At 45.0% G+C, this 23,932-nt stretch overlaps 1 protein-coding gene across 1 annotated transcript in view; it reads left to right on the forward strand.

Moving 5' to 3' along the window:
- Window positions 1–23,932, forward strand: part of LOC144947053 (uncharacterized) — a 34,901-nt gene that overhangs the window by 3,668 nt on the left and 7,301 nt on the right. The window contains exons 2-6 of the mRNA XM_078876203.1: window positions 12,108–13,767; window positions 18,814–19,108; window positions 20,194–20,383; window positions 20,738–21,684; window positions 23,444–23,589. Of these exons, the coding sequence (XP_078732329.1) occupies window positions 12,239–13,767; window positions 18,814–19,108; window positions 20,194–20,383; window positions 20,738–21,684; window positions 23,444–23,589 (3,107 nt within the window). The 5' untranslated portion in view covers window positions 12,108–12,238. The remainder of the gene's footprint in view (window positions 1–12,107; window positions 13,768–18,813; window positions 19,109–20,193; window positions 20,384–20,737; window positions 21,685–23,443; window positions 23,590–23,932) is intronic.

A 23,932-nucleotide genomic window follows, 5' to 3' on the forward strand; every position in this document is an offset into this window, starting at 1 on the left:
CTGAGAAGTGAGATTTTATATTTTTTTCAGAGCATGACTCATTGGCCTCACCTTGCTACTTTTAAATACAGCAATAATAATTCAAAATATTTACCCACAAAGCCTCACTGGCTTAAGCGTCTTTTTATGGGGGCCCTGCATCGATATGTTTGGCCATTTCCATGAAAGAGAGTACAGATTAAACAGGAATTCCCAGGGAAAAAAACCCCACTTCACAGCCCCAAACCTACAACACCTGGCAAGCCTTGGTCGTCACCCATCCAAGGACTAAACAGGCTCAACTCTGCTTAACTTCCAATCATTTGTTCGTAGGCTATGAATACATTGCTTGCAATTGTGGACCTAAACAAATTGAATGGCACGTTGGACATGAAGGTGTTCTTTTTTTAATGAATCAACCAAATGTCAATGCTTTAACAATGCCAATCTCTGCCGATATCAAAAGTATGCCAGTGCCTTCATGTGTGTGCAATCATGGCTACACCTCTGTTGGCTGGGTTTCGAAACACGACCCGAACTTTTGCCTTGGGTTTCCAAGCTAAATGCTTGAATGCCCGGGCCACTTAAAACTGAAGCCTAGATACATTACCTGTATTAACCACGACCAGTTGTATGCAATGTGGAAAGTCTTGATTTGTATATTTGTGGTGAATTTATGATTCTAAATTAGCTGCCATTGTTATTGTGATGTGCACATTTTCAACTCAACTGATGATCACACGCTTCGGTCGCATCGTTGACATGCCATTGTGCAGCAGATGTGGGGGCAAAAGATAACATTGATAATTTGCATACAAACAATGCAGCCGTCGTTTGTGGGTTAATTCTAGCTGTGCTCTCGCGTCTCTGGTGCCACACTAAGCTGGGTTTTGTGGAGTGCTGATGTCAGCTGTGAACAGTACAGTGCATTGATTGAAAGGTCAATATTTTTGCACGCAACCTGGATTCATTGAAACGGTCCGACCGAACGGATTTATTTTAATTTATTTTCTCTGCGAGAATTTGTTCTTGTAATGTGCATTTTTTTCGTTATTTACGTATTCATTTTTGTTTTACTAAGTAGTGCGGTTTATTTTTTTTTGTACGGAACTAGATAATTGATGGTTTGGGATGCAATTGCATGAATGACGCTATATAAAATGAAATTATTTTTTATTATACCTCATATCAACTTGTCAAGATGTTGCATTTGCAAGGCATCGTTCAATATAACGGAATAATAGCAATAGTTGTAGCACGTGACAAATTGCGCGAGGAACCTTTTATTTTTCTTCGAGGCAAATTCATGTGCCAAACATAAAACAGCCCACATTGATTTGAAAACAGTGCGGCTTAAATCATGCTTTTGGGGTGTCACTGTTGGTAAGAGCAACAGGGATCATAGTCGTGAGTACACGACTACAAATCTTGACCAGGGTCACTCGGCCCATCATAGTTCCTTTTAGGAACAATCATTTAGAGCAGGGGTCGGCAACCTACGGCTCCGGAGCCGCATGCGGCTCTTTACGGGCTGCTTCTTGACAATATGTACGTATGTACAGTATGTACTCAGATGCATTGCGGCTCTTGAAATACTGAATTTTGTACCGAATTGGAAAGAAATGGCTCTTCTTGTTATTTTGGTTGCCGACCCCTGATTTAGAGGTATGGTATTTATGTTTCTGGCATAGAAACAAAAATACATGGCTCATAGAGAGCTGCAGTGATGAGCACTGCCCAGTATACGCTTGAGCTTCTGAACACCTTGGTAATATAAATGTAATAATTAAAGAAATAATTTAGCATTTGTTGTGGAAGGCTGCCCTTTACATCAGGGTGTGGCAGAGCCCTTTACACTCAGAGTAACGTGACTTTTAAGTTAACGTATTGTATTAGTAACAGCCTGCACATTGTGTCAATGTGGTAGTCTAATATGGAGTTAACATTTCAAGTACAGTATATTCATTTTACAGTAGTCCACACTGACCACACCAGAGAATTGCTTCAACAATTTGAAGGAAATGTGCGTTCTCATAGACGAAACAATAATATTTTTAAAAATGAAATTCTGATTAGCTTTGCCTTGATACAACAAAGCTGGTGATGACGAAGGCGACATAACCATGCTGACAGTGGGGAGCGGTGGTGTAGTGGTTCGCGCTCTGCACTTCGAACACGGTGACCCGAGTTCGATTCCTGCTCAGGGCCAACATCAGTAACGATTATATTTTATCTCAAGCGGTCCTCGGCCTCCCCTAGGTCTTCTCAGCCTCAAATGAGTACTTAGTGCGGTGTGCAAACATTGCCACTAGGGAGACAAAGGCCAGCCGGGTGTGGTTGCTGGCCACTCAACCCCTCGTGTGCCGTGCTGACCTTCATAGGTGCTACTCGCTAACAGCACTTGCCCCAACACTCTGTTACAGGCTATACGGAGGATCTTTCTTTGTAGTGGGAACCGCTTGGATGCTGCGGTGGTGCTGCCATGCTGACTGACCCATCGTCATTAATCGGCTCAGCGGCTTTACTTGTTTTCTCGTCGCAAAAGGTCCCGCACGCAGATGACAAATTTACGCCACTGTCCTCATTGTGCTTGATTTATAAGCAATCATACACATGCATATTGATTGCATGGGGAGTGGTGGTGGGGGGGGCTTGATTTGTGCAAACATTTTAACTGGTAAGCCATGAATTTGTAATTGTTTAAATAAATCTGGGTGACACTTAATTGAGAGAGATTGGCCCAAATAAATTGTTGTTCACAACATGCAACCGGTGACATTTGCCACATTGATCATTCATCTGTTCTGCATAAGCTGAAAGCTGAGACCTTTTGTTTATGGGGGCTTTTTTATGAGTGCTTTCTGAATAAGGGGCATTCGGGTTTAAATTATGTTGCATAATTCCTGGATGGGAATTGAAAATGTGCTCACTGACAAAATGCACAAGTATTCCTGCATGCAGCGCATGTAGTCATGCAAACACAACATCATGATCTGGCTGGTCTCGTCACGATTCGAACTGCGCAGCAGAGCCCACTGGAATGATTTTATAGGACTAATCATCCATGGAGGAACTTGTTTCACGACATAGATTGCGTGGAAAAGAAGAGCTCATATTAAATGCGGTACAGTATTAGTCCTGTTTATAAAATGAAACGTAACCTAGCAGGACAAATTGTCATCTGATTTGGCCGTGTGTAACTTAGTCTAGCGCTTTGCCTTTGTCAGTCTTGCAAGGGTGCTGAAAGTTGAAAAAAGGGATGTGGTAAAGCTTGAGTCTTAGGGTGATGTCATTCTATTTTGAAATGCGACTGTGGTGAGGGAGAGTGGATTATCGTCACAGCTCCTGGCTTTGTGACTGCAGTGCTTGGAAGTCGGCCACTGCACTTAACTCCTTGGATACATTTTATACCAGCACGAAAGCAACTGATGTTTACTGCGATATTGGAATTAAAATGTCTTCATCGTATTGTGAAAATCTATCGGTTTGCCCGACTGGCTGTACGTTTTGCACTTTGGTAGAAAAATGTGTAGCACGAATACGATTATTGCTGCTGTATAAAATCTTGGACAACACTGTAAACGATATTTTACATCTCACAAACCCCGACAAAGGACTTCAAATGCTATTGATACCCAGAATTGCTTCAAAAGTAGCGTTTGAGAAGAAATATGTAAACATAGATTTAATATACTGTATTTATTCTATAACTTGATGGAATACTTGCTCAATGCTCATAGAATTGAACCATTCATGTATTATATGGCTAAGTCTTGTACATATTAATTTTCCGGAATAATAACATAGCAAACACAAAGCCTAATCATGGCGCAAGACCCATATGCACAATACAGTACTGGACTGTGAGCTTACGTCCCGCTCTGAGAAGTTAGGCTCATTCCTTTTTGAAAAGTTTTGCGTTTGAGGGAAAAAAATTGCCCGAATAAAAGTGACATATACACGAGGGCATAACATTAAACACCCTAACAGGGACGTCTGACATCAAATTGCTGTACCGCTTCCTACGTAACATTATGTTGCCCTTACAGACAGTTGTCTCTCACCCAGGCTCCATCTCTGTGTGATCCACCAGCTCCACCTCTGCTTGAATTTGCGGGCATGGCCATGCCATCGCACCGAGTCAAATTCGTGCTGTTGAATATCTGACTGAATTAAACGGAGTGATCATGCACATTTTCTTTCGGGCATTCCCAATCCTCCCTCCACTTTCATTTTTCTCAAAGAGGCATAGAGCTTGTGAATTGAAGTGAAAGGGAGAATTAAAGGCGTGGAAATGTACCACGTTGGCATTTTTAACACGAGGCTATATAAGTTGGAGCAGTGCCAAGGACATGATGGCATTTAGAAATTACATTCCTCCAAAATGTAATCAGCTTTTCTTTTCTATTGCATAGAGTGCTATGCTTTAGGTTTTATTTTTCGATATAGGGCAGAATGTTAATTATGTCCTGACCAATGTATTGTAGACAAGTTATTGAAATGCATATGCAGTCCTATACTGCATCTATAACAAAACACGGGCTAATTATTTCACATTGCGGACAGAAAAATCCACTTAGAGAAATGCGTCTCCTACTAAACAAAATAAAAAACAACGCGAATATGGAGCCATGGGCAATGTGTTCAGTGTGGCATATTCAGTCTGTAACCTTCCACAGTAATATTTACATGCAGTTTTTCACATTGATTAAAGAATACAGCTGCATTATGCCTTCATGCTGGTTTTCATGGATCCATTTCGATATATGCCGATACCACCCATTTGTTCTTATTATATGGTATAAAAACATTTGATAAACGTCCACTGTAAAAAAAAACACGGCAGTTGAACAGAATGTCAAGCTTTGAGTCTTGATGTAAAATCTTAGGATGAAGATGAATGATGTGGAACCATGACACCTCCAATTAGCACGGTTGGCTACGTACGGCGCGATAGAAGTTCAACGTACTGTACACGGCACGACGTGCAGGAGAGATGGTGTAGAATTGGCAGACTTAAACAAATTTGCACTGGACATATTCTGCGGATTATGCAGAATGACCGGGTTTGTTTGGACGTGTCCTCAGGGATACCAACCGAGGAGATGGAACAATTGAATTGAGCTCACGAGCATGTGCTGGGTGGATTGTTACCCCGCAGCATCGTGGGAGGTGGCGGCATATTGGGGGATGCCTTCATTCAGCAGGTGATTGAACATGGCTGATGGTGATGTAACATTTGTGACCATTCAGGCACTACGAGACATCTTGCGGGAAAACGGGAGCTGAAGGCACATTATGCTTGTCAACTTTTTTTTCAGCGTTTATTGCGTTTGTTGAGGAAGACTTGTTTATATACTGTATATATATTTTAGGAAAGTTTGTTCAATTCATCCGTAAAATGTACAGTAAATATTCGTTATACATTTTTCAATGTTCAAATCATACTTGATGGCTTTTTACGTACAATTTCTAGGCCAATGTTAGGTGGCGTGTTGAAGATGGTCAAACAATCCCCACGATCAGCACAGTTTGGAGAAGCCTTCACCAAGCAGTGAATGGACAAAGGAATGTGAAATAGTATTACCTTTCTCGTCAAAATTAAAGTTTGCGGAAATTGAGTGGAAATAATGTAAGAAAAGATGTTGTGATGCCGTCCCTGTTGTGCTCATTAATATAACATGCCAACTCTCCATCCTTCAAGAGCCTTTTACCTTGGCAATTAGGCAATTCCTGGCTTTTATTGATTTAAACATCTAAACCATGACCATCTGTTGGAGGGGACGTTTAGTGTTATTGAACACATGTTTTAAAAAAGATGGCAAACCACTGTATAAGTGTTTATTGTCTGCTCTGTGTTTAAGGGACAATATGTAGCTTTGCTTTAAATTACAGTTTTTATCATTTTTTTTTATTTTACTAGCATGCACACTTAAGAGCTCATCGCATATAATTAAAATCTGATTTCGCTTTAACCAATACTAAAGGTTTCAATCAGTAACCAGCGACCCAACCTGTAGGCCACTCCTAATCTGTATAAGTAAGCGTTAATTTTGCCTGCCAAAATGTTTTTGACTTACAAAAAATTGGTGCAGCGAAACGAAAAATAGAAAAAACTAAATATTGGGTGGGAGATGTTACCAGTTATCCCATTATCATTTTCAGTTAAGACTGCCATACCTTGCTGCACTTGAAAACATTGTTTGCATTGGATGTCTGTCTGACCTTTGAACTCAGAATCTCTTGAGAAATAAAGGTGCTGTACCCAGAGGCAAGCGCGGACCTCCTTGGCCACTTTGTAGATCTCTGTAATTAGATTTTAAAACGGCACAATATTCCTTTTTTATGGATTGTTTAATGAAGTGACACCAATAGAGTCATTATTATACATCACTTTCTCCTGTAATTGTTGGCGTGTGGATTAGGTCTAAGAGTTGCACCTAGCCTGGCACTCGGCGCTGCGGTGACGTCACTGTCACAAATAAAAAATATTAAAGTTTGTAAAAAAAAAGTTGCATAAGGAAGCGTAATAACAACCCAGTGAGCATAGGAACACCATGCGAAACGGGAAAATAAAAAAAACGGAAAAAATTTACATTTTCTATTATACAAGTTTCAATCTTACTTGAAAAACAGTACCTCTGTAACCGTGGCAAGCTCACTAAACAGTTCAGGGGCTCTATCGGCAAATGCTCTGCCACCTATATGGACATTATTGCACGGTTCATACATTTTATTGTGTGAACCACAGTGGCAGAGCGCATGCGTGTTGGCGATACACTCGCGTGATGCGATGATTGTGTCTGTGCACGCGCGTAGTAGTAATTTCATGAAAAGCGTCAGGGGTTATAGTTGCGGATGAGGTTCCCCACACCCAAGTCGCCAGGCTGTAACCATGGAAGCGCACGAACACACGGCATCGTCTTTGTGAACGCTGCCTCTGCACCACGGCGAAACACCCTGGGCTGGGCCGATGTCGCGAGAGGAGAAAAAAGAAGCTCGTCTTAGAAGAAAAAGCACAAACACGAGGCTGCGTCACGTACGAGTTGGTGTTCAATAAGGCTACATACGTTTTCTGAGTTTTCACAGGGGCTATGCTCACTAAATGCAAACTAAATTCTCGTTTGAGTTGATTTGTTGCACGGATGATGCCGTTTAGACGGTTTCCTGGCTAATTTGCAAGGGAGATCCGTGGTGCCATGAGCACAGTAGCAACAACAAAAATACAAACAACATCGATATTGCAGGGCCCTTAAGGAATATTGCACAATTAGCAAACTATGTGTTGAACCTATTTAAGCGTCACATTCATTGAAGCGTAACCTAAAAGGGCCATAGAGTGCCTTACATTAATCCTTTGTTAAAATGGAAATCTAGTCGAAGCAGAATTGTTGAAGTCAGATTCCATGTTTTCACTTGAAATCTTGCCTTCATAACACTATCGGCGGTTACGTGCTAAATGCGAGCGTAAGCAAATGTTAAGGGTCTTTAGGATGAGATTGATGGATGTGAAGAAGGGCCTTTGTCTGCTGCGTTTCCCTGCACAACCATGTGTGCCAAGCCCCACTCGGAGTGAGAGGGGAGGGGAGCCAGGGAATTGTGAGAGAATGGGTGCATGACCAGAACCCATCTTGGGCATTTCAAGCACACCCACCTCAGGGCATTTCTGGTGTGGGCAGGTGCTTAATTAGTGGCTACCCTTCCATGGGGAACAGAATTTTGATTGATTGGTTTTGGCTGCTGCTGAGCCTGGTCGCTGTAAGATGTTCTACAGGCAGAAGCCCCTAAAAGCCTCTCTTTTCCTCAACGTTCTTGTCACCTGCACTCAGCGTTTTTGGTGACATGATAATGGGTGCCTGGTGGCTCAAATGGTGATTGATGGTGATTCTCATTGCACAGTATCTTTACGCTGATACCGTTTGAGTTTTATATTTCAAAATACAAATGAGTATCGTGAAGGACAAACTCATTTTGTGAAATGTGTCAGCGTTTTAAGAGTTTTTTTTTGTGTTTAGTTTGTTGTACTCCTGCACCTCTGATTAGCGCGGTTGGCTACGTGCCAAAGAAATTCAACATACATACAAAGGCTTTCATGAAGTACACATTTTCATATATGTTTTAGCATGGGTTTTTTGTCAGCAAATTATTCTTAGCTTAAGAAATATAGAAGGCCATTTCCAACACGTCACATTCGTGCACAACTCGCTGCAATTTGCGACCAAATTTTGCTGAAGTGTCTCACTACAAAATTCAAATTCATGGCAAAATTACCCAATTTGGGATTGCATCTGCCATATTTCATTAACGCACCATCCTCAAACAAAATCCAAATATAATACCTTGGATTGAATTGTACACAAATATTTTGGCGTAAATACTTTGCCGTAAAATCAGTACCAAAATTATTCCCGTGCAAACATACTAATTTGAGTAATCTCCGAGTACTAAACCCATGGCCAAAGCAGCAAGTGGTTTCTGTGAGAAATATCTTATGAGGAGGTGATGGGGCCTCATCATAAAACGGGCCTACAGGCACGCGTGTGCTCCGTGCTTCTCGACCGAACTTTGTTTTTCATCTTTCTTGGCTGGTTAACGGTCACGTGAATCTACGTTTTATGAAAATTTCGAGTTTTCAATACTTTATTGCACGGTTTTGTCCGATAGTGGCTAGTGAATTTGTGTTTGTTTTTAAGGCGCTGTGGGAGGTTGGTGGCAGGGGAACTGGCGAACTTATAAAAAAGCAAAGAGCAATTGCGGGAAGCCTTGCATTGTCACACACACACAGGCACCCGGCTCTGCACGCCAGGGAGGAGGGGGGGTCAGACAGAATCTGCAATCAGACACTCTCGCTTGGCCATCTCCATGGCAGCGAAGCACATGGTTTCCCCAAACAAAAGGGGAGAGACGGTGTTCCGTTACTGTACAGGTAGCATGTAGCGGTGCGAGAGAGCACACCTGAGAGAGGAGACAGCTTCGGGCTGCTTGAGACCCGTGCGTGACCTTGGGTGAGTGCATTGGCGTGCGTTTTGCCCGTGGCGCTGAGACCACCTTTCCTTTGCTTTCGCCGCGTGCTTGGATTCTGGCCAGGGTAAATGTACAATTTCCTCCGTGCACGTGAGATAAATGATTGCGGAACAAAGGTGCGTCGTGCGGTGATGTGGGTCATGTGGATGAATTTGTGCATCTTGTGAATCGAGGCTTTGCCTCTGGAGGCCAGGGGTTGTGTCGCAGAGTGGAGTGGGTTTAATGTAATGAGCAGAAAGTTTATGTGTCACAGACACTATGAATTAATATCAATTTATAAAGTGCTATTAGGTTACAATTAAGCTATGCTGAATACATCAACGGTGACCTTTTTGAAAATGCATGCAAAATAGGCTATTAAATAAACGATTGACGCATTTCACGCGTTATTTGTGGAACCTGTGACACTGTATACAAGAACTGGGAAGGCTCTTTGGTTCTTTCCTGCGGTATGGCGCATGTAGATGCAGAGAGCATCAGCTACAATTTCACATTCAGGTGGTCAAGCCAGACAACCGCGTCAGGAGGAGCGGAGTGCATCGCTGTTTACGTTGTGTGGTCTGTTCTGGATGACCACAGTCGTGCACTGCAGAGAGTTTTTAAATGTTCCATTTGTGCATCGGGTATCCAGCATCTGGCATTGTTTCTGCGGATGTTGTTTAGGGCGGACCATGAGCTTCGTGGAAGATCAAACCCAGAACACTTAGAGGATGTAAACATGAAACACTTGTCATTGTCACACAAGTATCCTGATGGAGATTGCCAGTTGAAGGGATGCATGCTTGTTTATTTATCTATTTCGTTTTTTTTGTCAAAGTAAATCCATTGCACTAGCTTTTTTTGCAAAAGATTTTCATCTGGTGTTTTATTTATCGTCGTGAATTATTGACATACTTAATCACATAGTTATAACTGTATACAACCCATTAAACGTTGTAAAAGGCTGTAAATGTCCCATAGCGGAAACAAATCTGTTGCGAGGTATGCAGTTTTATGAAAATGTACAAGCTTTGTCTTTTTAACACAGAAACACTCTAAAGAAATAATGTAAATTTAACACGTAGGTTAGTGTCAATATTACGATTCAAAACACGAAAATCAATGAACAATCATATCGAGCTGTACATATTTCTTTCTTATGTTTTACAATAATAGTGATAATAATTTCCAGCCGTCTGTAAATCCACAACTGGCTGAAGGCCTCCCGAAACCCTCGGTGGCTGTCTGTTAGTCACGGTGGCTAATTGAGCGTTCTTCACCAGGCTAGCCGGTGCAGCTCGGTGAAGGTGAGGAGGCCCCACGACCAGTTCGGATATCGCTCGCCACTGATGTGGTCGTTGGGATCGTGGTACGGGGCACCAGACACTGCATCGCTGAACCCCCCCCCCTCCCATACGCATACAGCACATCACATCAAATGCAGCGGGTGCAGCGGTAGCACAATGGTTAGCGCACTGCGCTCTAAATCTAGAAATTTGAGTTTTATTCCCAGTTAAGGGTAGAACACCAGTGGCAAGTGATATCTGAACTATCCGGACTGACCGGTATGGTGAAGGAAAGTCAAACACCACCATGACTTACATGATGTTGGGATGCTTTCATCCAGCAGTGCATTGGATTATGACACGGAAAGGCAGGAACCAGTAATTTTTCAGTCAATTTACAATTGACTAAGTACATTCCCAGAACAGCTTAAATGTTATCAGAAATTGATTCAGGACAAAACCCCCCCTACCATTAAGCAGCTTTATAGCTCAAAGTAATGCAGATTTATGTCATAACCCCTATATGATTTGCCAGGAATGTATTTAAAATCGTTATTGTTGTTCGTCTGTACCAGCCGTTATATTTCAGCAAAATAACACGAATGCCGTGTTTCTGTGAGAAAACCTATGCAGTAACAACAGCCTTGATAGAGTGCACGTGTTTTAATTTGTTCATTGAAGTGAATATTGATTAAAATGAATTACTAAGGGGAAAAAAAAGAACTGCAGCTGCAAACAGGCTTACAAAATGACTGCCTATTTTATTTCTAGTTATCCCAGACTTCTCTGAAAAAGAGACATCGTGCCTGTATGGGATTCCACATTGTGCTAAACACACGCGATTGATTGATGGGCAGTAATGTAATATACTGTCTGAGTCATCCGGTTGCAACTTTGGCAGTGAGGTGAGAAGGTAATTTGGGGATGGCACAGAATGGTTGGGGTGGATTCATTAATTTGCCAACTCTGACGAGTAAACACATGCTTATCTGTCGCGTTGGATTGTTCACGGTACATTTGCATTAGTGACAGCGAAGAGAGTGTGCGTTTTGAAATTTGTATTCGAGTGTTCTTTCTGTGTGTGTCTGAATGTATGATTTATGATGTGCTCAGGTTTATTTCAGGTTTGGAAAATATGCTGTTATATATAACTCTTGTGTGTGCGTGATATTTTGTGTATGCAAATCTATCATTACAGCTTAAGACGTAAAATGAGGCGTAAATATGGAAATGAAAAATAGCTAAACTGTAAAACCCTTGGTAATGGCTCGTGATGTATATTTTCAGATTCCAAAAATCTGTAAGGCCATGTCGGTAATTAAATTAAGCCAGAATACGATACTCAATTTCCAAAATAAATTGACAACAGCAGTCGGTTAACTGCAACTATCGTCAAACATTTCAAGGATTTATGAAATTGTTTTGGCATATGAATTTTACAAAACGCTGACATGCAGTGTGACGACGTCTCTGTTACCGTTCGAGAGGGGCTGTAAACAGATGGCCCGTTAGGGGTGTAATCCCTCGGGAAGGCCCCTGACCCCAGGTGTGCAGGCAGACAGCGATATTGCCATGGAAATTTATGCACACCCATGGCATCTGCTGAACTTGTCCTGCCACACGCCTGCCATATCAAACACATTCTCTCTCGCATGTCCCTCTCAAACTGGTCCTGCAATTAATGCAGCTGCATGAGGGAGTGTTGGGGGAGGGAGAATGGAAATTGGGCTGCTTGCCATGATGCCCCTGAACGGTGCAGACCTATACATTCTGTTCGGTGTACACCAATATAATAGCAATGGTCTAATACAATGCCAAATGTTAATTTTGTTCTTTCAGCACTTTCTGGCACTAAAAGTGAGGACATATGAAGCTCGCCGGCCAAGACATAGGACTCGGTACCGACGTTCCCAGTCGGAGACGGCGTTCCTGGAGGATGTCCAACAGATAAGAAGCCACTGATCAAAGCTATGAATATAGACCACAGGATTTTCCACGTCCCCAACATTCAACTCAAGGACCAGCTGGAAGAGGGCATACAGCTTGACGAACAAGTATGTCCCGCAACGAGCGCGGGCAGGGAGGGAAGGCCCGCCACTCTTGCGGACTCACTGCTGGACCCGTTGCCCTTGGTGGCGGTCGACGTGCATGCCTGGCCCACGGACCGCATGCGCGAGATGATCAAGGAGAAACTCAGGCAGAACAGCAACAAGGTCGCCATGGCCGCCAGTCCCATTCGCCCACAAAACCCAGCCGTATCGGTCACTCACCCCAGTGCAATGCCGAGTTGTGGGAAGACGGTGCTTTGTTTGGAAGACACTGACGCTGAGCATCGTGGTGAGTCAGCGGGAAAATTGGCTGGAAAACAACGACTGAACCCCGAGGGAGGAAAGCCATCTCATGGCCCCTGCTCCTCCACCTCGAACTACTTGAGCTGCACGCCGGCCGAGATCAAGAGGCAGGCCCTGCGGCGGTTCCACATCCGGAGACAGAAGAGCAGCCCCGATCTTACGCGTTTGGGCCGCGACAACGCAGCAGCTAATGTAGTCGACACTGAACCACGAGAAACGCTCTTGGCTAGCCCTTCTGCAGAAGTCTTTACGTGTTGGCACAGTGAGCCCGTGTCTCCCCGGCAGCGATATCCAAGAGGCCGGTTGTACATTCCAACATTTGAAGAGTTTAAGAGGATGAGGCGTCAACAGGAAAGTGCCCTTAAGATGGTGACAGTAGTTCAGCCTGAGGGCCTGAATGACGAGGTTTCTGATTACGAAACTGACGTGGGGAAACCCAGTGGACATTCGAGCGACGAAAGCACAGGTGGTGGGAGACGCATTGAAGGGCACATTGATTCTAATTTAAAGGGCTTTGGAATCACGGCACCGTTAAATTACACAGAGTTAGCACAATACCGGACACAGAAGGGTGATGGTGTGTTGGAAGTTTTGTCCACAGAGTCTGACTGTGGCAGAGCTTGGGCCAAAGGGAAGGAGGCTGTGACCGTATGGGAAGACACTCGAAAAGATCAACTTGTTTCCATTGACCACGATCGCCGTGGATTTGCTGCTAACCCCAGGGGGTCATTGCTGCATGGCCCCACGTATGGACACGGTGCCATATCTATACCTGTCACGCAGCAGGTGACCCCACTGGCAGGCAGGACAGGAAGGCGACCGGGGCATCGTCCTGAGCAGCAGGGCCACGGAGAGCCACCTGCAGGGCTTGGGATGATGGAGGGGCAGGTGATCAAAGTCCTGAGGGACGGGCGGCGAGTAGGCAGCACGGAAGGGATTCTGGGAAGCACCGGGAATGGTAAAGAAGGGCCCTCGGGAGCAGCGAATGTGGGCGAGGGTCGGGTGGAAGGCGCGGATGGCGAGCGGCGGAGTTCGGTGGCGAGCTGCTGCCTGCTGGGGCCCAGCCCTGGGCTCACTGATTACACGACCTGCCTACAGCGCATGAAGACCGACATCCTCGGCTCGGCCATCCACCTCCTTCGGAAGAGGTGGGAGATCATGTGCGCACAGTATTCCGTACGTGTAAATGTTCACCGTGGATTTCCGCTTTTAAGATTTAACTAGTAGTGACAAAGCGGAAATCGGAATCTTTATTTATCCTGGATAAATCCGATGAGCTATGAAGCTCTTTTTTCACACATGTCTAGTAAGCAGCTTTAGAAATGCGGGATTTATAATTCATAACCGACTAAAGCTCTCTGTTGTATTAAGTTATATTGATTTAAAGTGAAAACAAATTTGTCGATTAGTAATGTAATTCTTGAGGACAATTTTTATATTTCTGCTGTTCATTAACAATGACAGCCCTTCCAATTAAAAGCTGTGGATTTAAAATATTTATTGTGTTTGTCAGATACATCCATAATACAGGTCTCCCTATATGTTTAAATACCATAAAACAATTCTACCAATACCGTAATGCTGTATTAAAGCATTTTACAATGTACTCAAATTCACTGTGCAATAATTGGGGCATATCTGCCATATAATTACATTTCTAAAGAAATTTGGTGTTACAAGAAAAAATCCTAACCTTAAAAAAATTTACCTTTTTTTACGCATCAATAACTTTAATACGTTGTCATAGAGTTACGTTGTGCTCTGGTCTATTCAGCCCAAATTGACCCTCCCACAGTCACTGCAATTGACTCAGTGGCCACTACAAGGAGCCAGACTTCACTGCGCATTGTGCGAGCGGAGCCGCTCTTTATCCTTGGGCTGCGACCAACGGAGGCGGCTCAAGTGGCTCTGCGTTATTAGCCATCACATGGCACCGGAGTGGGAAAAGAATTTCGACGGGCCAGCCGAGTGCCCGCACGGTGGCGACCTCCCTCCCCATGAGGGTGCTCTCGAGTAGTGAAACCGTCCCGATTGCACGCGGCCGTCAATAACCTGACACTATAGCGCAGTGCCGATTTATTACGGAATCTCCCATGCCAGCTGCAGTGGAAGTTTACGCACGCACGCACACGCGCGGTGTGCCGTCACGGGACCCCTGCCCGTTGAAATGCCAGCCCTCCTCTGCGCATCGCCGTTGCTGCTGCTGCTGCAGAACGTGAAATTGTTATTGTGCCGAGTAGGGCTCGCTTCCTTTAACTACAACAGCTGCGCCCGTGCTCCAGATGCCACGGTGACCTTACTCCGTACGGGTAAGTGGAGAAAGGCGCTAGGGGATGCAACAAACGTCAGCCGTGTGCCTTCGGTGTGAATGCGTTCGCTTGGGTTGCGTGCATTTGAGATCCTGGCAATGTCATAAGTAAGGGCACATTCCTGTGCATTTATGTACATCGTCTGTTATGCATAGATGTGTGTATGTCCCATTTGCTACGTACTTTGATTGGCCAGATGAGCGGTGTCATGCATTTGGCCGTATAGAAAGAGTACTGTCATTGACTACTGTATGGTGTATGGTATAAGGTGGCAAGTGCTGTCAACATTGTTGTGTTAAATCCACGTTCAATAATGCATAGCTGTTACTACGCTTACGTTTTAGTACAGGAGGTTCAGTGTTCTGTTTTTCAAGCCGCATTTTTTTAAATTCCAAGCAATTTATATGCTGCGGGGCTCGATTGACTTGTGCCGAGTTGCCATAAAACACAACAAAATTGTGGGTCTATACATCCACATCTCAAGATACCATGAAAGACAATGCGTTATGCATAAAGGGAAAAGAAGGCTTGCACAGGGAGTCCATGAAATGTATCATCCATTATTAAAGCATTATAATTCCGCAGCAATTTTAGTCAGATCAAAAAAACTTCGTTGCACACACTTGGTGGTATGAATATTTTATCATGTGACTTTCATCCCTTTAAGCCTCCAGATGTCCACCATGTTATTGGTGACTCGTGGTATCGAGATGAGAGAGAATCCCAGGTGTTCACCAACATATTGGTTGTGACACTTTCAAATACTTCTGTACTGTTGAACATCAGTCAAGCACGTTGGTTGAAAAACGTAAGTCTTTGGTAGAAGGAATATTTCCTGTTTAAGTATAATTCTTTATTAACGGATACTTTTACGGACACCCTGCGTTTACGATAGTTTTTAAAGAGACAAGAAAGAACGTCATGGGTAGAGGAGAAGAGGAAGAGCCTTGGAAGCTGGACTTGAACAGGGCACAGCAAGTAAACATCATGATTGTAGGCCACAGAGCCATCAGGGGAGGAGAAGGATTGGCCTCTCACAGTGCGAAGGTTGACTTGGGGCTTCAAGAGGAGGCATTCGTGAGTACAACGAGATTAGGTGGGAGAAGTAGGCAGAGGTGAGGGTTATTTTATGGTTGATCCAATACTGGATTGGGAGCCAGCGAAGGGACTGGAGTGTTGGGGTGATGTGGTCTCGATTATGGGTGCGGGTGGTGGTAGAAATTTGGACGACCTGGAGTTTAGACATCAAATATGAAGGCATCAGAGGCATGGCCTACTGTAGGCTATTTTTTACTAGACAAGATTTATTTGGGATATTTGTGCACTCCCGTGCCAAAGCACTTGTAATGACTTACAAGGCTGAATTGCCATAAACAGTACAGTATATCTGCAGTGTTATTTAAATGATAGGGAGATAATAGCAATGTTGTGACTGTCCAATGAAAACAAAGCATTCATTATTTGAATACCGTAGCTAAAGCCCTAATTATGTGCACTGTGCTGACATTTAATATAATTAAGCCTCATACTTACGTCATAATAAATAGTTACAGGACCATAGCTGTAGCTTTATTTTGATTAGAGGAGTCCTGTGTATCTCCGCGTTCTCATACAATTACAATTTTGTTGGCATGCAATCCCAAAACATGTTTTAAAAACAACGGTTTAAGTAACATACTTGAGCTCAAATAATAAAAAAAAACAAGGGGAGTTGCATTCATATGGGAAAATCATTAGGGGAGCAATGTAATGGTCCTGGATTTTTGATACAGAGACTTGTGTGAATTAGGGAAAAAAACCTTAATAATTACTTGGCTAACGAACATGACATTTGCCATACTCACAGCCATGGTTGATGTGATAACAGACCATGACATATAGTGACTGGATATTGCCCAAACATGTCTCCGATTCTGGGAACCATTTTCACGACATTACATTGCACGTCACATTTTTAATGTCACATTAAACGGCATTTAAGATGGTAATTAAACCGGAGTGTATTTTTCTGCAGGTTAATATCAATTACCATTGATTTTGATTGCTTTTTATCTTTCTTGGATTTTTTAAAGCTGTATTGTGCTTTTGGCATGTGGTATGTCATGTGTTGAACAACGTTCGATTCGACATTCTTTACGAAAAAGCATTGCCACACCTTCATCAAAACACGACCACCAAAATCCCTCATCAGATTTCTTATCCACACCAGTGATGCCACCTTAGTGTCCATCGTTTGGTAAAGAAAGCGTTTTTAATATTCTTCGGAAATAGCGTTTGCTGCGTTACGTAACAAAGCAAGATTAATGTCACGTTTTTTTCTTTAGCAGTCTCCACGTGTGCCCAGGCTACTACCACAATGTCCCTTACACTCGAGAACCTAAATGTATTCACGGGTAACTGCCCAAGATTTTAAACCAGGATCTCGGTGGTGCCAGATCAGTGATCTGACACGATGTCAGCCCCTTGAGCCGTACGGTGGACGCCTCGCAGGGTTAATTTATTTTTTCCAACACAAAACGTTGACCCCGTTTACACATTCGCGCACGTGGGCGCCTTGCCTGTGAAACCAATCAAGTGCTGCCGCAGCCCCTTGGGGAATGCTGACCCAGCTTTATGCACAAACCTCCGCTCGTTACAAATGTGGAAATCTCAATTGCTAAGTGGCAAATCGGCAAGCCTGCAAGTGCTTTACTGTATCTGTGAGTGTGGCACATTGAACGCAGTGAATCACTAATATATTCATTTCAGACGACTCCTCAAAATGTTTCAACACATATCCGAGGTTTCTGGGCTTACTTGAGGTTAGCTTTGCCCCAGCTCAAGGCATTTGTCAATTAGTCTCGTCAAAATGGGATGGAATTTTGATGATGAATTACGTGTGCTGAGGATGTGATAAGGGAGCCTCTGTGGATGTCTCAAAGGGACAGTGATTTGTTGTGATGACATTGAAGTGCTGGACTTTTAATTTTGGTCAGTAAACAGTGCTCTAGCGTTGTACTGTGGCGATTTCCACCTTGCTCACCCATTTGGTTCAGTTTTGTTGTGTATAGAACAGTGGTACATCATGGCGGATGGCTGAAATAGCCTCATGATTAGCGTATTTGATGATGATGAAGCAGATGATGGCACCACACTGTCTTCCGTACTATTTAAAAAAACGCCAAAAAGGCCCAAAGGGGGCAGGCTTCATGCAACCGAGTCCAAGAGCAGGAAAGTCACTCAAACTGGAGAGACACCTTGAATTTCATAAAGAGGTTTTGAGTTCCGTTCAGTAAAACACAGAAGGGGTGGAATATAGATTGGCACTGAGCATACACTTACATGTGTAATGGAAGGAAAGGCATTTGAAGGAAACCTTATGAGAATGCATTGATCCTGTATCATGTTATGCACTTGACCTCCTGCAGTAAGAGTAACAATCTGCCTAGATCACGGTGACCTCATACTCAATGCGGCCATACCAAGCTGGTGGCCGCCCCGTCCGTTGAATCATCTGAGAACCATCCCAGCTTCTTGTTGTATAGTACTTTCTGACTTGTATTTTTACTTGCGTGAGCTTTCAGTGCATTGCGTGTCTTTCATAGCATCTACAATACATTACACTGGCAATGTTATAGTCTTCGATCAGTACATTTAGTTCAGCAGATTTATTTAAAAAAAAATTAACAAATTGAAAGCAGACAATTGTGCGTATGCTTATTTTTTTTGTGTAGACCACCAGTGTTTTCTCAATTCATTCGTAAACACAGCCACATTGATGTTGCTTGTTGTATTTTCATCACGTCTGCCACTTCATACGAGAATTGCGCGTGTGCGCTGCAAGCCTGTGTCAGTTTACTATTCCCCGTGCACTGATGTAAGTCGGCACACTTTACCGCTCCGCAGCTGTGCAGGTGAGAATGAACCCGAGTGCCCGGAGTTAGCTTCTGGTGAAGACGCAGGGATGGCAGCAGCGGAGATTGGAGCAGCTCGGGCAGAAGGAATGCTTCGGGGGCTGGAGGGACCGTTGGAGAGCCAGGAGTTCCCTAACGCAGATGAAGATCACTCCCTCTCGGGACAAAACAAAGAGGGAGAGGAGGAACTGGTGGCAAGGGCTCCGTGCCGGCTGGGAGCATACGGAGCCGAAGAGTGGTGCCCAGCCTCAACGCTGCAACGCTCGAGCACAGATGACGCAGAGGAGGTGAAGTCATTTGTTACGGAGACGTGCACTTGTGTTATGGGTATTGTAATGATGTTTATCATCGTGTAGACAGTGTGTTTTTTAATTTGGTTTCCATTATTAAAATATTGTGGTGTAGCGGTGGGGTAGTGGTTATCACGCTGTACCCTTAATCCGGGTGACCTGAGTTAGATTCTTGGCCACGGCTAACATTGGCGGCGAGCGATATCTGAACCGGTCCGAGGTACCCCCCCCTCCCGTCCCCTTCACTAAACCTGTACTAACCAACGTGTTGAGTTGTGATGAAGCAACCACTGGGGAGGTCTTCATCCAGCAGTGGATTGATGAAGGCCTGTAAACGATTGTTAAAATGTTCTTGTGCTAAATGTAAATGAAGCAGGTAAGTTGTCTCGTTAACATTGAACCCCGGTGTCAAATAGGGCAGGGCGAGGCCAACCGTCGTGATGTTGTGATGAAGCAACCACTGGGGAGGTCTTCATCCAGCAGTGGATTGATGAAGGCCTGTAAACGATTGTTAAAATTTTCTTGTGCTAAATGTAAATGAAGCAGGTAAGTTGTCTCGTTAACATTGAACCCCGGTGTCAAATAGGGCAGGGCGAGGCCAACCGTCTATACTGATATAATACTTTAGCATAATGACCAGAGCAAGTGTGAATGTATGTGCATTTGCAATGTTGTTTGTGAATGATACAGTAAAAGTAGTCTCAGGAATGCTTTAGCTGGCCACTTAAAACATTGAAGTAATTAAATATTGGCTTATGAAGAGACATATGTTACAATATTGCTTAACTTCAAAAACAAAAAAATTGGAAAATAGAGAGTGCCAATTGTCAAGCTTGTTGACAATATTAGCTATTAAAAGTAAACAAAAAAATAGCCTCTACCACATAAAAAAAAATGATCAAAGCAGAATTTTTGAGAGGAGATCATTTCAAAGAAGGCCATTCCATGTAAATATTCCAGACACCGCTTTAATTGCACTCAACGAGCCCAGTGTCCACATTTTCTTGTCGAGTGTGTTGCGGATTGTTTGCGGTTTCCTGAACGATCTCCAGCTCCACACTCTCCGCCCAATGTCACCCTAGGCCCTCAGCCCGGGCATGGCCGGCTCGTCGCCGTGTGTGGACGGTGGCCCAAGGGGGGTCCCCACGCCGCCCCCTCGCAGGCTGCGTTCTCGGCCCAGTGACCCCACCCCCGTCGATCGAAACGGCAGGAAGCAAGAGGGCCGCACTCGTGAGCGGAGGCACACGCACTCCGGCCACTCCCCCGGGACTGGTACGAATCATCATCCATCAGCAGCAGCAAAGTCATTATCAGCAGTGGCAGCATCAGTATCGTGATTGTCATCGTCGCCGTCGTCATCATTGGATTATTTTTTTTCTTGGTTATAGGCTTTGTGTATTGTCTCTAATTTTGTACTTTGATTTGTACGGATTTATCTGCTCAATTGTGCCAACCACTTTACCAATCTGCACTGACCAGTGTGGTGAGGTATGGTCCAACAACGCCCTATGACCAACACAGTATGCGCATTGACAAATGTATGCAGAGTTGTAATTATTATGAATAAAAGACGTGTAGGTGTAGCAGAGACAACGTTCACACCTTGATAAAACCGTGTATTTTTAGGTGGAGGCGAGGCCTTGTGGAGCCCCCTGCGGCAGCGAAGTTCTGGTAACGGTGGAAGCAGCCGCGTGGCCGATGGCGGCGACGATGGCGGTGAAGGAGCAGAAGGCGGCGGTGTGGAAAGGGCCGCGTCCCCTCGCAGCAACAGGCAGAGTCGGGCGAGCAACGCCAGCGTCGACAGCGGGGTGGTCGGGCTGCATGACGACATCGAACGGTCGGAGGTAGCGGGGGTGGCGGCGGCGGCGGCGGCGTCGTCGTCGTCGGCAACCACGACGAGAAGCGCAGAGGTGGAGCGTGCGGACAGCGGCCTCGGCTCCGAGGTGGGGCAGCACCTGACCGGAAAATACCGCGCACGGGCCTCGCCGCCCGTGCCTGCCGCGGTGCCCCGCGGCAGGCACGCCGCCCGTGCGCCAGACTCGAGCTCCAACCAGGCGTGGGCTCAGGCCCTCGCCGAGCTGGAGCACGACAACGGCGAGGCCGAGGAGAGGGACGACCCGGCTTCCGGCTGGTCCAAGGTCTGGGTCACGGACGCGCAGCTCAACGGGGAGCAGGCGGGGGAGGAGCGAGAGTCGGGCGCCTGCGTGGACTGCGGCCGCGAGCTGGCAGGCGACGAGGAAACGGGGGCGGCCGCGGCATGCGCGGTGGCGACGACGGGTGGCGGAGAAGAGGGAGAAGGGATGGCGGCGCCGCGAGGAGGCCCCGTGTGCGAGCGGTGCAGGAAGTGGCGGCGGGAGAGGAAGGAGGCGGTGATGGAGTTCGTGAAGACGGAGCTGAGCTACGGCGAGGACCTGCGCGTGATCCGCGACGAGTTTTACCGGCCCATGCAGGCGGCCGGGCTGCTCACGTCGGAGCAGCTGCACACCGTGTTCGGAAACCTGGCGCAGCTCGTGGAGGCCAACGGCAGGTTCACGACAAGGCTGCAGCAAGCCATCGGCCGCGCGCACAGCCAGGTCAGCTCCCGAGGCGCACACAGGGGCCACGGCAAATCTCACAACGAAGTGTCTCGAGTGCTTCTTTTCATTACATCCCGGTAATGGTTCTTGGGCAGTTATTGGTAGCTCCAAGTGTGAAACTTGACTCCCGGAAAATGTCAAGGTCAAAAGGGTGATTGCAGACAATGCTGCTGATGTCAGCACAGCTGCCATCAAAGTCTGTCATTTTCTGGGTGAATGTAACTGCCGTATATCAAGTAGACGGTTAGGACTGATTGTAATTCATGTTACCTATAGATGTGGTATGTGCCTGATCCTCTTTTCACGTTTCCTATTAAATATTTTAAAGGAAGAAGGATGGTTGCACGCCGAGGCTTGTACGGACGGCTGTCCAGAGCGGGTTCCGTGACCACACTGTGGCCGATTGCCATACATACAAATGCATTATTTATTTTAGTGACATTACTGGAGTGCCTTTAAGTCACTTTACAATGTTTTTTTGTTTCCATAATTAATAAGGCTTCAAGCTCATGTTAAACACCACCTAATATAGCCTGGGCAGCCATGTGGCGACACAGGCTGTTTGTTGTATTGACTTTTGTCTTTCTTTATCCAGCATCTCCAACGAGAGGTTATACATAACTCGTCTATTAATGAGTTTATTCATTTACAGTGCGTTAGCCTTATATAATTTATTGTCAGGTGAAGAACAGGTCTGTCGAGAAGACAGACTCTGTCTTTTCGACAGCAGAAGAACAGGTCTGTCGAGAAGACAGACTCTGTCTACTCGACAGCCCTGTTCTTCACCTGAGGACGGCTGCTTGCGTTGTGGCCGAAACGTCGTGAGAATTGTATTTTATTGTTTTATTTTTATTATTTTATTATTTCCATTCTACGTGACTTTACCGAAAGAACCAAGAAGATGAATCCCTGCAGTCACGAAAGCTTTAAATCGAAATTAAATTTATTGTCGTTATACCAGGTTCGCAATTTAGTTTTTTAAATACGTTGGAGTGACACACCAGTAGGCCAACACACAGAATTATAGAACATATGCAGGAAATAATCCTGACATAGTTTGTTAAGAAGAGTAAGAGGGCTTGGGCAGTACACATTGCTGGAAGGAACAAGGTTAGCACCTAGATCCACACCAACGTAACATACAAGACGAATGATAGAGTGACAGCCAAAGGAGTAAACCCACCCGTGATGGACGCCCATTACGGAGACAGAGCGACGAAATTGGGTCACGCGCAGAAGCTCAAAGATTGTCGCACCACAAGTTCGTGAGAGATGGCGACATCTTGGGAAGGCCTTCATGCAGGAGTGGATCTATTGTGGCTGATGATGATAAAGACGTCATCACACACACACGGGTTTGTCCCCAAAAGTATACACAGATACAAGGAAAGAACCTGTGAATCACACCCATGTGAATCGTACGGTGATGGTGATTGACGTCTATTAATATCAATCTTGTCATTTATTCCTTCGAAGCGAACACTTTGTACTACGTAATAAAATGATCTACTTACCGTGAGAGATATGCCGGCTAATGTGTGTAGGAATGGAGCTCTCACACAGAGATAAATATGTGTATCGCAGTACATTCATATACTTTGTAAAGTATACTCATATAATTTTCTACCAAATGAACTCGATTGGCATTTAATAGTCGGTCGAAAAGGATTCACGTGAAGCGACGAACGTGATGAACGAGAATTGTTTCGTAACGAGCAGGGGCGCCGACTCCGCCTCCTCCTCCGCCGCCTTGCAGGGGGATGCGGATTATGTGAGCGTGCACGTGGGAGAGATCTTCCTGGAGTCGCTGGCCATGCTACCGGCGTTCCGCACGTATTGCCTGAGGCAGACGGAGGCCCTGCAGACCCTCGCCAATTTGGAGAGGGAGAAAGAGCTGCTCCGGTAGGGCTCGCGTGGGGAGGCCCTTACTCTAAACGGTGTCCGCGCGGTAGTTCCGACGACTTGAGGTGGCCTCTTTCCCAAACCCGCAGTGACCGGCATGATGAGGTACGGTCAAACAAACCCTCTTGACTGGCACGGCGTGAGGATGCCTTCAACCAGAAGTGGAATTATTTGTGAATTAATCTTTAAAGGGATATATAAAAAAAGTGTATTTTTCAACTGGTTAGGGTTACAAGGAAATGATCTGGATCTCGATACTCTTCATGAATCCTTTCTTGCATGCTCATGTGCATGTATCTGTGTGCGTGTGAGTGGTGGCGTAGCGGTTAGCGCGCTGTGCTAT

Source organism: Lampetra fluviatilis, chromosome 2, assembly GCF_964198595.1.
Source record: "Lampetra fluviatilis chromosome 2, kcLamFluv1.1, whole genome shotgun sequence".
NCBI classification, from domain to species: Eukaryota; Metazoa; Chordata; class Hyperoartia; order Petromyzontiformes; family Petromyzontidae; genus Lampetra; species Lampetra fluviatilis.